The 15,773-nt window shown below is 39.0% G+C and overlaps 1 protein-coding gene across 5 annotated transcripts in view; it reads right to left on the bottom strand.

Moving 5' to 3' along the window:
* Positions 1-15,773, bottom strand: part of LOC398368 (collagen alpha-3(VI) chain) — a 78,911-nt gene that overhangs the window by 28,973 nt on the left and 34,165 nt on the right. For 4 of the 5 annotated variants that reach the window (XM_041577019.1, XM_018236068.2, XM_041577021.1 and 1 more), the window contains 11 exons: positions 14,475-15,068; positions 12,148-12,708; positions 8,332-8,961; positions 7,645-8,238; positions 5,636-6,235; positions 4,381-4,989; positions 3,381-3,730; positions 3,063-3,141; positions 2,050-2,195; positions 1,280-1,372; positions 550-603 (listed from right to left, as the gene is read on the bottom strand). In XM_041577019.1, coding sequence (XP_041432953.1) covers positions 550-603; positions 1,280-1,372; positions 2,050-2,195; positions 3,063-3,141; positions 3,381-3,730; positions 4,381-4,989; positions 5,636-6,235; positions 7,645-8,238; positions 8,332-8,961; positions 12,148-12,708; positions 14,475-15,068 — 4,310 coding nt within the window. The remainder of the gene's footprint in view (positions 1-549; positions 604-1,279; positions 1,373-2,049; positions 2,196-3,062; positions 3,142-3,380; positions 3,731-4,380; positions 4,990-5,635; positions 6,236-7,644; positions 8,239-8,331; positions 8,962-12,147; positions 12,709-14,474; positions 15,069-15,773) is intronic. The other variant, XM_041577020.1, reaches the window with a different exon arrangement.

Below are 15,773 nucleotides of genomic sequence, written 5' to 3'. Positions count from 1 at the left end.
ATTTCATCTCTAATCTCCAAATACTCTCCTTCACGAAACCTACGCTCTGCTTCTGATCTTCGCCTCACTTCTCCTCTGGTCACTTCTGCCCATTCTCGTCTACAAGACTTCTCTCGGGCTTCTGCTTTTCTCTGGAACTCTCTGCCACAAGCTGTCAGACTTTCTCCTTCCTTCCAAACTTTCAAGCGCTCCTTAAAGACCCATCTGTTTAAAGAGGCCTATTCGTTGTACCTTAATTAATCATTGCTGTATCAAAAATGACAATGTGTTTATATAATCCTAATGTCTCAATTGTACCCTAACCTTTTAGTTTGTAAACCCTATTGTACTCTGTAATCCTTGTCTGTTAGCCACCATTTATTCCCTGTTTGCTATAACTGCAGTAAAGCACTGCGTATCTTGACAGCGCTATATAAATAAATGATGATGATGAAGATGATGATGATGGTGGAACAGAAGAAGAAATAGTGGTAAAACATTAAGCTTGACTGTACTTTTTAGAAGCAGAAGCAGAAGTAGAATATTATACTAAAATTCATCTTTGCTTACTGGTCCTCCTTCATCTCCAGGGTAACCTCTGTGTCCTTTTAGTCCAGATGCACCCTGTAGGTAATAGGAAAGCACATTGTTATTGTTAATGCTACACATGACTTTTTTTTGGACAGGCATAGATTTGTCCATGATACTGTGAAACATTGCAAAAAGTAAAAGTATAACCTTCCCTCCCTGCAGATGCTACTTGTTTACCCCCCATAAAGTCACCTTTTGCTACAGCCAAAAGGTCTTAAACTCTAATGCTATCACTATAATTGATAATCAATGCTTCTGTTAGTTATGCACACCTTAGCCTTACTAGATGCAACCGTTCTTTTTCCACTCTATTCAAACTGCAGCTCTCCACATTTTACAGAATAAAATATCAAATAATACTACTAGCCTGCAAAACACTCTTGTTCCCAAGTTCCACTCATATTTTACGTTCTTTGTGCCATCCTCAAAGATCAGAGCAGAGTGCTTTCACATCTCTAGAATGTTTTACTTCTCTTCTGAAACTCTGCTATGACCATATTTAAGCTTTGCATTAAAACCTACTTTGCACAGAAGCCAATGCTTGTTCTTCCTAGCAGCTCCCAATTCCATCTATTTATTGCAATACTTATATAACTTATATAACTTTAGTGTCCAGAACCTACCATTTCTCTATACTCCTGAGAAATATTGCTATATAAAGCCATATCATGTGTATCACTTTTGGATTGATCTAATTACACTGAATTACCTTTGGTCCAATATCTCCTGGCTGTCCCACATCTCCTCTTTCGCCAGTACACTTGCAAGGCACACCACAGCAACCCTTCTCTGCAATTTTATCCTGAAAGAAAGATTATTATATATATATATATATATATATATATATATATATATATATATATATATATATATATATATATATATATAATGTGATTGTTCCCCTAGGCCCAAACACTATAACTTAGGTTATTTACTAAAATCCAAATTCATAACATAAAATTAATAAAAAAAAAAGCTTGACCAAACTCCTATTCCCAATTTTTCCCGAATCACACGACTTTTTTGAGTTTTTGCCCTAGAACTCCAGACCATGATAACTTCAAATTGGGATAGGTGTCTCTCCTGACTTCTACAGGACCTCGACAGACCTGAGATGTCGGATTTTAAGATTCTGGCTTTTTGCAGCATGGGTGTATAATAAATCTCCTTTTTTTCCTCTAAAAATTTGAGTTTTCTAGTGAAAATAACCTTTAATAAAGAACCCCCCAAATATTTAGCTGAATATGTGTAGCCAGATTGCCCAGTAATCAACAGATCAGTTCAGTGGATAATTTGTTGGATATTCCAAAAATCAACACATATATAGCCATCTCAAGTAAAGGAAACTGTCCAGATTTGTGTCTGATCCTCAAACACCCACTTGTAACCATACAGTGCATGGAGATAGACAATACCTAAACCTATTAGAAGTAATCCGTAAAAGGGCCCCTGTTTTCTAAAACTGGGATATTATCTTACCAGCTCTTCAACAATCTCAAAATCAAGAGCTTCTTGGCTCAATGTCAAGGGAATGTCATAAGTAAATCCACGGCCAAACTCCAAATGCCTCACTTGGTCGAATTTGGCAACATTTTCAAGCCCCACAAAGAGCAGAGCTTTCACTCCTATAAACAATATATAAGTAACTTGTCAGGAAGAATAATACGATTAGTAACATTAGTAACATTTATCCTGTAAGATGTTCTGGGATAGTATGAATGGAGTCTATGTAGCAAATACCACTAATAAATCTTCCCAAACATACACTGTGTGCAGCTCCTGCATTTTTTTTTACCTGCCCTATAACAAGATGTATCAGTACCAAGGAGGTGCTCTATGGAACATGGTGAGAGGATTAAATCCAATTAAACTGTGAAAAGCACGAGCAGATATACCCCCACAAATAATACCAAGTCTACATTATATTTGACAGTGTGTTGTGTCCTCCAGTAGTATATCTGTCCCAACACTACCCATGAGGCACTTTCTGGCATTTCATATATTGCTTCCACAAGTGTGGTCACTCACTGACACCCCTCCCCCAAAAAATGTAAATATTGTGACATTGAGTATATTTCACACCACTTTTAGGATGAGTTTGAAGCTTATCTGAAAGCTGAGTACCCTGTCCAAGTTATCCTAGACAGGGCCCTCTGAATTCATGTCTAGGCTTCTGCTTGTTTCATATCTTTCATTTCTGTCACACTGCTTGTGTTGTTCAATGCTGTGGAATATTCTGGCACTTTCTACATAAATTAGAATAATTATAACCAAGCAGCAAGTAAAGGCCAGGTGAACCCAGCTATGGGTCCTAAACACTTGAAACTTGCATTGTAATTGCCCTAAAGTGAAAGAATTTTAGACAAGTAGAACCTGCACACTCTCTTTGGCATTTGCATTTTTAAATAGCTCAGGGGGCAGCGAAAAATCAGCAAAAGTTGACTCCCTATTGGTTCTATGGAGTATACTCCAATATCCTAGCAGGCACATACCAGAATTCCTGAGAGCTGTTGATGCAGCCTGAAGTTCAGCCATCCCTGCATCAGCCCCATCTGTCATGTGAATTACTACCTGTAAAACCATTGAGAAGCTGTTACAGCATGCATTCTGTTATACTAGTACATATACAGCAGTTATTAGATACTGAGCTGCTACAAGTGCCTAAATTAGGTGCATTCTGAATAAAAGAAACTAGGAACAAAGTTTTCATAATTTCTCACATTTTCAGAATATGCTACAGCGACTGATATCATGACAAAGACACTAACTAACCACTTTTTTGGGAGGTAATGTATTTATAGTGCACCCACCTTTATAGTGTTGTCCTCCCCAGCAGTCTTAAATTTTGTCAGATATGACTGGAGAGTTTGACTTGTCAGAACAAATGGTCCGCGGGTGCCCATGTCAGTTATCTTTTTGAGGAGCTCATCACGATATTCTGCAAAGTCAAAAGCTTCAACTGGTCCTCTACTTCCTTGTGAAAGGACAGAAACTTTTACAGAGGGCTTCTGTCCCCCAGTGCAGCTGATGTTACGCATGTTGGAGATGCGTGCCAGAATTCCTTTCATTTTGGATTCCAGTGCTCTCTGAACCAAGAAGACATCTTGCCCGGGTCCCGCATTAGATACATCAAATCCCAAAATCACTTCCAGTTTACAATCTACAACAAAATATATATTGTTAGTTTTCTGTATTTAAATAGTAAATATATACAAAACTATGCACACAACTTGTCAGACATAGCATAGGTTATTTACATTGACCTTGATTTTTTTACAACTACTTAAGGTATCAATACATTCTGAGGTCAATAAAATAAACATTTAGCTCTTACGTTTTAAATATTTCTAGAGAAGTTATTGATGGTGCTCATTAAAATGGTCCAGTGTGAACATCATGACTTGGTTGCCTGCATATCTCTTCTTAATACAGGGATTTTCAACAATGTGCCTACCTGAATCGAATACAAACCCTAATGATATTTAGGGTTTGTATTCGATTCAGGTAGGCACCTGAAAAAAGCATAGATTTGGGCAAATCCCAAACCTTATCCTATTTTGATGCATCTCTCTTCAGAGGGGACATTATTCCAATCCCACTGACCCTTACAGACCTGCCTACACTCAATACAGTTGAGGCATGCCATACAGGATGTAACAGTAAAAAATTAAAAATGTCCACTTAACAAATTAACCTTTTTCTTAATATAGGTGGCACAAGAATCATTAAAAGGAAATGTCTGTTTAATTCATTTTCTATTTTTTATTTTCTCTCAATAGAAGGATCCGGATTTACCTCATTTTTGCCTACCTTTTGTGATGCCTGGTACACTTGGGCATAAGGTCATTTGCTTAGTAAGAGCAGTATCAAGAGTAATGAGGATTTGCTCATTCAGTTCCGATAGCTCTTGAACATTAGGGACTCTGAAAGCGCTTGGTGCATCACTTGCAATCTTGGAAACCTCTTCACCATCAATGGTTCCCACACCAATGGCAAAGACCTTAACACCTTTACTGGACAAAGCAATGGATGCAGACTGGCCATCATCGACTGACTTTCCTCCAGTGACAACGAAAGCAATCTGAGGAACTCCAGTGCCGATTCTGCTGCCTGCCTCCTTTACAAAATGCTTATTCTGCAAATGACGGATAGCAGCACCTAGACTTGCTACACGCCCTCCTTTATACTCAGCTTTCGTAACAGCATCCATGATTTGGTCTCTGTCAGTAAAATCTTTTAAGAAAAACTCATCTGTGACATCAGAGTTGTATTGTGCCAGAGCAATTTGGATTGAATCTTCTTCATCAAACACAGCATCCACTATACCAGAAACAAACCCTAAGACCTCCTTAAAGTTATCTCTTCCTAAATTAATGGATCCATCCACGAGGAAGACAATGTCTGCTTCTTTCCTGCCAGCTGAAACAAAGCAAAGTGTTGGTTAAAGGCATAAAACTTACATATATAATTGACAGTTAGATATACAGATTGAGCAACAATCAAAAAATTCTCAAATTAATCCATTCAACATTGTGCCAGTAAAAATCATTATCATTATAAAGACGGTGGAATAAAATTTATACCATGATCACTTAGGGGCCCATTTATTAAACTTCACTTTTATCTTGTCAGGGTTTTTAAGGGGAAAACCTGAATTTTTCAAGAGGAAAAGAGTTTTATTATACCCCAAAGCTGCTAAAAAAAAATCTGAAAATACTCCATCTCAAGCCTGTGGAGATCATGTAGAAGTCAATGGCAGATGTCCCTGCCATTCCGATAAAGTCAGGGTGGAAGGAAGTTTGGCTGATTTGGAGATTCAGCTGAGATTGAGTTTTAGTAAATAACCACCTTAAAGTGACACTAAAGTGCTTTATATTCTTAAAATAAGGTCTTATGGAGTAAGGTCTAATAAGGTCTAAGGAGTAATCAAGGGCTACAATAGGCCCAGGGCAATTTTCCAAGCACTGTTCCCCTCAGAACATATCTGTGTATTTAACATATTTATAGAATAATTGACACAGTATAACTTCAACTGTGAGTGTCCAAGCAAAACTAAGATACTTACTTATTGTGGTTATCGATGGTGTTGGAGGATCAACAATTTGGCCTTCAAAAAATCTATATATATTCCTTTCAGTTGTTGGCAGGTCTCTAAACTCTTTGATGCTAAAGATAAGTCGTGGGTCAGTGACAATGTTTTCAATTTCTTTGCGATCCGTAGTACCACTTGCCACAGCCGCACATTGTACCTTGGCATCCTGAAGTAGTCTGGCAGATCCTGACACATCATCTTCTGAGTTTCCACCTGTTAGTAGAACAAGATACTGGGGTACTCCTTCTTCTATCCTGCTTCCGGCAGATTTCACAAAATGATTCTTTGCCACATATTCCACTGCTTTTCCAATGTTCAATGGCCCACCTCCTTTGAGTCTCAGGCGTCGAATGTTATTAACAAGTGCTTGTTTTTGCAAGTTGGTCTTGAGATAGAATTCTGATACAGGTTCATTACTAAACTGCACCAGCCCCACCCTCACTTTATTTGGTGCAATCTGGAAGTTCTCCACAACTCCTAATATAAAGTCTCGAATGTGAGCCATGCCAGCTGGACCTGTGTTTGTTGATCCGTCAATAAGGAAGACCACATCTTTCCTATCTTGATCTGCTTCTTTAAAGAAGAGGAAAATGCTTTTGAAGAAACAACATAATACCCAGCAAAGACAGCAAAGAACAGAACATGACTATTTTTCAATTACCACAACGGCAGAAAGACAAACTTTCTTACGAGACTAGAAACTGTGTGACCCCGGACACTGAAGTGGCTAAAATAATTTTGCCCACCTTAATGGTGAGAAAATTTAAAGGGGTTGTTCACCTTTGAGATAACTTTTAGTATGATGGAGAGAGTGATATTCTGAGACAATTTGCGATTGGTTTTCATTTTTTAGTATTGAAGGTTTTTAAGTTATTGAGTTAGCTTTTTATTCAGCAGCTCTCCAGTTGGCAATTTCAGCCAATTGATTGCTAGGGTTCAAATTCCCCTAGCAACCATGCATTGATTTGAATAAGAGACTGGAATATGAATAGGAGAGGGTTTGAATAAAGGATCAGTAAAAAAAGTAACAATAACAATACATTTATAGCCTTACAGAGTATTTGTATTTTAGAAGTGCATCAGCGACATCCATTTGAAAACTGCAGTAGAAAAAAGCAAATAACTATAAAACTATAAAAAATAAATAATGAAACCAGTTAAAAATTTGCTTAGAATTGGCCGTTCTATAACATAATAAAAAAGTTTCCTTAAAGATCACCCCCGATTAAGTCTGTTAAAAAAAATATTTTAAAGGAGACATATGGTATATGATTTTGTAGACACTAACAAGTCATATATGGTGCTGGTTTGTTTTGGGACTAAATAATTATATTTATCTTCAAAATGCCTATAGGAGCTCCTATAGATCTGTAACAGTCCCTGTCTGTGTTTCAAATGAGGGATGAGTGTGTCCAAATTGTCTCTGCCAGAAGTACAGTAGGAGGGGATAGCCAATCACAGCCATGCAGTCACACAAACAAAGAAAAACTTAAATTTCCCATCAGGTCAGGCTATTGTTTTCTATGCAACTATGCTGAGTGATGTTGGCTCAACAGCACAGCCAGAGAATTCAGTGAGCAGGAAATAGAACAGATGGGATGGGCTAGTTAGATTTGGGGGGGGGGGGTATTTTCAATTAATCAGCCCCAAACACACATTTTTTAAGCACATCCCTTCTATAGTAAGAGTAGTATAATGCACTGCTAGATTTTTGTTTTAACACAATAGGTTGCCTTTAACATTAAAAAAAAAAGATATGCAATTGAGTTACCCTAAATTATAAGGTCCTGTTTTATTGCTACAGAGAGTAAGGAAATCATTAAAAAAGGAGATGATTGCATTCAATGGACTGTGTGGAAACAGCTTTCTAAATAATAGGATAATGCGTTAAAAAAATAGATTCCCTGCTTGTATTTGACTTGTATGAAATGTATGTAGTATTTATTGCATAGGTTGCATTTGAACCTTGAATACATGTTTACCTGGTCCATTGTCAGTGTCATAAAGCTTTCTTATCTGTTCTTTAGTCAGGGTAGTAAAAGAGGTGGCAAGGTTTTGCTCCAAAGCCGGTAGCTCACGGAAGCTGGTAACTGGTAGAAAAAAATTCCGAGCCACAACGATCTTATTGCTTTCTTCTTCATCTATGTTTTTTCCAATCAAAAAAGGAACCACAGCAGATTCTTTCACCTGCTTTGCACCCTCTCCAACATCATCAGCAGACGGTCCGGTTGAAGTTATAATAAGAATTTGTGGAACTTGTTCCTCAATTCTGCTTCCAGCTGGCCTTGTGAATATATTTTTGGATACATACTCAAGGGCACCTCCAGTGTTAACAACATTTCCACCCTTTGGTCTTACCCTCCTTATTGCAGCAAGAACTTCATCCTTAGTGGAGTGAGCATTAAGCAAGAATTCAACCTTAGAGTCACCACTATACTGTACAAGTGACACTCTTGTGTTGTCAGGATTGACATCAAGCCTTTCTACAATTTTTCCGATAAACTCTTTAACATTATTGAACTCAGGTGCAGCTGATCTTGACCCATCAACAAGAAAAACCACATCTCTCTTGACGCCTACGAGACAATTGCAAGCAATATGAAAATGTATTCATAACATGTATTCATAATTACAATCATACCATATTTTGTGTATACTTTAAAACTGACCTGTAATAGTAACTGATGTAGTAGGAACTGATGGACCACGCTGGATCAAAATATTCACCTCTTCCTTGTTAAGCTGAGACACTCTGTTTGTGAAAGCCTGATATACATCTGTCAGCTGGGATGCATCAGAGACGGAAAAGGAATAATCAGGAAGAAAAGAGATGGTTTGTAGCTCAGTGGTATCTGCTCTGTTTGTTCCAATAGCAAATGGAATAACCCCTTGATTTTTGAGTGTTGTGGCTGGTCTACCGACATTATCTCTTGATTTACCAGTGGTCAGTAAAATCAGGAACTGTGGAACTCCCTCATCTGCCCGACTGCCAGATGACTTTGTAAATACATTTCTGGTGACATAGTCTAAAGCAGCACCAGTGTTCAGTGAAGAACCTCCAATAGGAGTCAAGCGTTGGATGGCATCTAATACTCCTTGTTGGTCTCGGTGGGTATTAAGTTGGAAGTTTGGTCTGGTGGAATCACTGTACTGAGCTACCGCTATACGTGTCTTGTCCTGTCCTACATCCAGATTCTGGACCACCCTCTGGATGAAAGACCGAAGAGCTGAGAAGCGGCTTCTGGCATCATCAGATCCATCAATCAAGAAAACAATATCCTTCCTTCTGTCTTCTTCATCTAAAAAGTAGCATATGTATCTAATTTACATACCCAATTTAATGCCAATGTATACTATATAAAATCCAACATTGTTATAAAGATGTTGTGTCATTTTTTACCCAAATATAAAACTGTAAAATTCGGGTAGAACCTGTTATTTTATTATAAAAAATGTTCACTGTTCCTAAACCTTTTGTAAAATTTCTGTAAAGTATAACCCATTGGTCTCAATGGGCTTTACCCTGTCTAGAGTGTGAGTTTTACCTTCTGCCACTAGAGGACTTCAGTTCATATTAAAGGGGCAGTACACCCCCTTGTTCAACTAAGTTAATTGAATTGGTCTTGTGCTGAACATAATTTTTGTCCACTGTCTTAGTCTGTGTTTTTGATTTCCTGAGTAAAGCACTGCAAACAGAGAAATCTATTCCATATTTGGTTCTTGTGAGATAAATAATTTGATTTTTTTGTAAACTATAATCCATATTATACAGGGGGGTTATCTGTGCACTGGTAGATATCTACCTCACAAGAACTAAACATGAAGCAGCATCAGCTTCCCTGTTTTCGTGATTTAAATAATAGACATGGCGGAGATATGCTGTGATCATGCTCCCCTTGATACCATTGGGCTGAGGAAATAATTAATAAACAACTGCCTATGAAATGTATACATCATTTATCACTTTAAACTATTTGTATCATGTCTTATACTATTTCAATGATGTTGCAGATACACAGCCTTTCTGTGTCCTAGCTTCAGTAAAGATTGGTGCCACAGAATGTGCTAATATGTAAATCCCATTACTTACAATAAAAGCTCCAAAAGCTGCCAGCATTAGGGCCTAGATAAACTATGATAAGATGTGCATATTTAGCAATTAGGATGGAAAACTATTTCTCTTGGTATATTAGGAGTTTCATCCAGGACCACCGCGGAGTACTAATTATTTGCTGCCCACCATCTCCAGACCAAATACTACATTGATCTCTAGCACAAGCCTTAAGGTGGCCATACATGTGCAGATTTAAGCTTCTGATTCAGGTCCTTTAGACCGATTCGGCAGCTTATCTACCAGTGTAAGGGGCCCCCCTGACAGGCTTCCCAGAGGATATATGGCCAAAAATCAGGCAGGTTTGATTTTCACGCAATCAAGGACCACAACAGCTACTTGATACAGTCCTCATCCCATAATTTGGCGACCTTGCTAAATCTTATATTGTATGGCCAGCTTTACGCAAAGGATTATCCTCCTGTGTTTTACCCATTGTATGTATTATCTCCTAAAAATGCAACATAAAAATGCTTTGAATCACCTCACTGCCACTTTCCTATGTGTTCCATGGGAAACTGTATTTTACATTTTGCTATTTCCTTCTTTTATATTTCCCTCATTCACCAAAAAATTTGCAAATGTCGCAAAATTCACGAAATGGAAAAAAATTTGCAAAACTCATTGAAGTCAATGGGCGTCAAAATAATTTGGCGCCGGCGAAAATTTTTATACGAGTGCCTATTTTGTCCAAATGCATTAAAGTCAATGGGCGTCTGAATAATTTTGAAGCACGACAATTTTTATGCGAACAACTATTCTGATGCTTGCCAACATTTTTCTGAAGCAGCCAATCTTCGCTGCAGTTTCACAAATTTATTCACTGGTGTTGAAACGCGAAAATTTGCCGTGAATTTGCACCTGGCGAATTTATTCGTCCATCGCTAATTATATATAGAATTAACTAGTGGGGTAATAAATTTGTAAGATAAAACAGGCTACTTCTGTTGAACTATTTGCAGTATCGTTGGGTTCAGATGGGTTTTACTGTTTCCAATGGACCAAAATACTGTATGCTGTTACCTGCAGGCCTTAGAGCTTATTTACAAACTCAATGCAATGTACAAAGAGCAAAATTCAAATAGATATGTTTTTTACCCACAATCAGGCCCGGACTGGCAATCTGTGGGTTCTGGCAATTGCCAGAGGGGCTGCTGTAAGTTGCCATAGATAGGCACTATTTATTGGGCTGGTGAGGTGCTGTTTGGGCCTTTGTGTAGCTGAAATGCCAGGGCCTATTTTGAATCTCAGTCCAGAGCTGCCCACAATGCAGCTCCCCCCCCCAGAATTCCAGCGTAAATGCAGGCACCAGCTAATATGCATCAACTACAAATTGCATGTAATGCACAGATATTGGTTCAAATTAGCATCTTTCTTGGTAAGCACCTTACCCACAACTTGTACCATGTTTTCTCCCTGCAGTTATGCTCACGGAGTTTGAGCATCAGAACTCCGCTAAGGAATAGTGATGGGCGAATTTATTCACCAGTCGACGAATTTCCCCATTTCCCCACCGGCGAATTTGCTGGCTGACAATTGACTTTAATGGGCGCCGGCATCAACTTTGAATTGTGGGCAGCTGTTTTGTGAATTTTTTGCCAGTTTCACAAATTTCGCTGGAAAACGGGACAAATTCTCCCTTCACTACTAAGGAACCATAGAATTATTGTCACATTGCATGCAGGCTGAAGGGGTGCTGACTGCAAGTTACAACAGAGTATGTACCTTTTTGAACAGTATCAATGTGCACTCAGTCCTGCACTTTGGACTTGTGCTTCTGTTCAGGAGTGTTTCGGCACTCAGTGTCGTCATGATGGTGGCCTAGCCTTTGTTTCCCCTCAATAGTGCTTTCTGCACTAGAAGAGCCAAAATTATAATTTCAAAATTGCCTTGTAACTTTGCCTGAAGTGCGTTTTTGCCGCCCTGCTAACTTGAGGCAGGGGGAGGCAGCAATGCCCCTGCTTCTATTTGTAAATAATACTGCTTCATTTACAAAATGCAGCCACAGTTGTGGTTGTGCAAACATGGCTACCGTTTAGATTATTATTAGAGTGATTTGTTATTTTAAAGCTGAGCACTGGAGATTATGACATTCTGACATTAAAGATTTTCTGCATTTGTGTCCATTTAACATGCATAACGTCATGGGAATTATGGGGGAAATGGTGCATTATGGGTAAAAATATGGCGACTTGTACCCAATATTGCACTTTGGACACTGCACTGATAAATTAGCCTTTGTGTGTGATTTTCCTTACAGAAAGCAATGATGCCAGCTATAAGTAACCCGTGTAACCAAAGCATGAGAAAATGAAATATATTTAAAGACGCGCTATAATTAATGCATTCATATTTGTCTTAAAACTTGACTTACAGGTTATTACGGTTGTCTTCAGGGTATTAATAATCTGAGACTGGATCTCAGAAAGATCTGAAATCGATTGTACAGTGAAATTAAAATCAAAGACTGATTTTCCCGGTTCATCAGCATCAGCTTCAGATGTCTTGATGGCAAATGTTGCAATGCCAGCTTGACTTAGTTTAGCTGCAGGTTCACCAATGCTGGTTGAGGATTTTCCAGCACTCAAAAGAACTAGATACTGTGGGACACCTTCCTTAATGCGACTTCCAGACTCTGCTGTGAAGAGATTCTCACGAGCGTAGTCCATAGCTGAGCCAATGTCAAGGGTCCTACTCTGTCTCATTCTCATCCTTTTCACAGCATTTAGCGCTTCCTGCTTGGTGGGGTATGAGTCAAACTTGAATTCAACTTTCACGCTGTCACCACCCATCTGAGCCACAGAAACACGAGTGGCATCCAGACCGATATTTAAGCCTTCAATAAGTCCAGTCAGGAATTCACGCACAAGGGGGTATTTGCCAGCAATGTTAGTAGTGTCAAACATGATTAAGATGTCCTTTTTGCCCTCTGGAGCTAGATAGATAAGGGTAGAGAAACAAAAGCAAGTTCAATATAAGGTTACTTTAAATAATAAAGTGATAAACAATGCTTTTTTCTAACCCATAACAGGTGAGCATCTCTTCATTACTCTCACAGTAAAGTTATCATCCCATAATGCCATCACACTGATTGTGGCCCTTCAGGGTGTAAGTGGATCAGGGACAGAGTTTTTTTTATATTGGGCATGACTGATGCACATCAAGGGTGTGCCTATGCATGCAAAGGGATTTTTTTCATTAGGACCACTTGTCTGGTGGGCAGGTAGGTCCTCTGCAGGTAGGGCCCATCTAACTTATTAGTATGGGGTCCCATGATTACAGAGGGTGGCCCTGATTGTAATTAAATAAAAAAATAACTTTTTACTTGGTACTTTAAAGGCAGACAACATTTTCCCTCACATTTGTGTTAAGTAGAGTACCTTCTGCTAAACTACATGATTCCCATCATTGTGGTACTATTGGTAATATACTGCCTGGAGTCAAACCGGTAACCTGCTGTTTCCATGCTGTCTGAATTACCACTATCCTATGCTAATATGGCCACAGGCAATCAGTGTAAACCATTATTCTGGCTATGAAACACCCTCCTTTGCAATTACTCGTTGCCCAATGTAGGTCTATTTCCTGATAGTTCCTGGGTTCCTGACCATTCTCTCGGATCCTGACTTTGTATTGCGATACTGTTTGGTTTGACCCTGGCCTATGTCCTGACTTCGCTCCTGGTTCCCGATTCAGTATTGCACTGCCTGATTGGTATCGGCCTCTTTCTGAACTTCGACTACACTCAGCATTGGACTGGGCCAGCGGGACACCGGGAAAAAAACAAGTCTGGCCCGGCGCTCCTGACCTCCCCTCCCCCCGCCTGATTGCTTAAGGTCAGGCTTTACCTCCGGCAAGCAGTAACTACTGGATGCACTCTCTTCTCTCGCTCTCTCTCTTTATACCGGAAACGCTGCTCCTTTTGAACCAGGAATTATATTGATACTCGTAGCAGTTGGTGGGGGGCCCTGATGTTTTAGCCCCGATGGACCCTGAACCCATCCCCAGTCCAACCCTGACTACGCTCCCTGCTCCCCGTCCTCCTGTATAAGTTACGGTTCACTTATCTGCCCAGAGCTCCCCCCTTGGTCTCTCTCTTCAAGACCTGGCAGCATTAGAGTAGTAGAGGGCTCTTCCCAAAGCAAAAGGCAGTTGTTATAGGTAGAAATGTAAGTCGAGACCATGACCTTGGGGTTTGTTTTGGGTTTTGTGATACCATATGTTACACTATTGGACTGCTCTTAATCTAAGTTTAATAAGAATACTTTACTTGATGCTTCCTATCCGTGGAATTACATGGTTTGGGTAACTTTCCTTTAACCACTTATTTAGCTATGTGCACATATATATGTGTAATATCATATCCAAATATTTTGTACAATCCTAAAGGAACAGTTATTCCTATTGTTAAGGCAATATTATACTGATCCATAAATTTTAAGGGCAGCAAATTAAACTTTGCAATTCAAGCTAATTACAATTTAAGATAGACAATGGCATCACCTATAACTTCCCATCTCCCATTGCTTAGGGCTTCATTATGGGAGCCAGCTCCTTTGTATGAATTGTAGTTAGGCACATGAATTGTAGTTAGGCACTAAGCATTAGAAAGTGCATTTGGAAAATCGCCCTATTATTAAAACATTCTCTGATATGTAATATTCATGCAGATTGGCAGTCTTACTGATTTTATGATCTTACCAGTTTGAACAGACTGTGTCAGAGTGGTGATTTCTTCCCTAGACAACTGACCAACTCGGTCTGAGACTGTTTCATAAGCAGTCTCTACCTGAGAGATTTCAGGAACATACGCAACAAAATCAGGCATGAATGATATTGTTTGAAGTTCACTTTGATCTGCTCGGTTAGTTCCAATAGCGAATGGAATGACACCACTGCTCTTCAGGGATGTAGCTGGACTCCTGACATCATCTTGAGACTTGCCAGTTGTCAGAAGGATTAAGAACTGTGGAACACCTTCTGCTGCTCTGCTACCAGCTGTTCTGGTAAAGACATTTCTGGTGACATAGTCTAAGGCATTACCAGTATTTAGGGAAGATCCTCCAATTGGAGTGAGTCTTTGGATGGCATTAAGCACACCTTGGTGGTCTTGATGGGTGTTAAGAAGGAAAGCATGCCTGGCAGAATCACTGTACTGAACAACTGATATACGTATCTTGTCTTGACCCACATCAAGACTTTCTACCACCCTCTGTAGGAATGTCTGGAGAGCTCGGAAGTTAGGTCTCACATAGTCTGATCCATCAACCAAGAACACAATATCTTTCCTAGCACCTACAACATGACAGGACAAAAATAGAATTTTATTTTAGTGTGACGGTTAACAAATTACCTTATGCCTAACTGAAGCATACGTAGCAAAGAAACAATAAGCCGTATACAGTATGAAATTAAGAGGAAGACAATTTTGTTCCTTAAGGCCAGTTGAGCTTTTAGAGAAAGCTTGGCTTTGTATGACTGGCGTATCTACATTGTATTTGTATCACATAGAGATATTAGAGGTCATTGCAAAAGTGAAGTGCTCAAAGCAAAATTTCAGATCGAAGTTTTTTTCCATAATTGTGTGTGCACTTTTAGTTGCTTTTCTACTATTGTGTCCGGTGTCACAATAGATGCAACAGCGAGAGCATGGTTAGACCCAATTGGGTTAATATGCACTCACACGTGCGTGTGCATTTGTATATGGCCCTTCATATCTACTACCTCATCTGGCTAAAATCCAAGCATAAGATTAGTAAACCGATTAATAATACAAAACTATACATCTCAATAAGACATTTCTTAATCTGTGCATCTCATTTAAGGCTGTAATGTTTCTTTTTTTTTAATATTTCGAAGCACAAGAATATACGGCTTTGTATGAGGATTTATATTTAGAATTAGACATGGACTGATGATAATTCAGAAATGGTTTCAAAGAGATTTACACATGCAAAACATCAGCTATTAAAATATGCATGTCAGGATCAAGGGTACCAA

This window comes from Xenopus laevis, chromosome 9_10L (genome assembly GCF_017654675.1).
Source record: "Xenopus laevis strain J_2021 chromosome 9_10L, Xenopus_laevis_v10.1, whole genome shotgun sequence".
Taxonomy (NCBI): domain Eukaryota; kingdom Metazoa; phylum Chordata; class Amphibia; order Anura; family Pipidae; genus Xenopus; species Xenopus laevis.
This window is presented reverse-complemented; position numbering and strand designations above follow the sequence as displayed.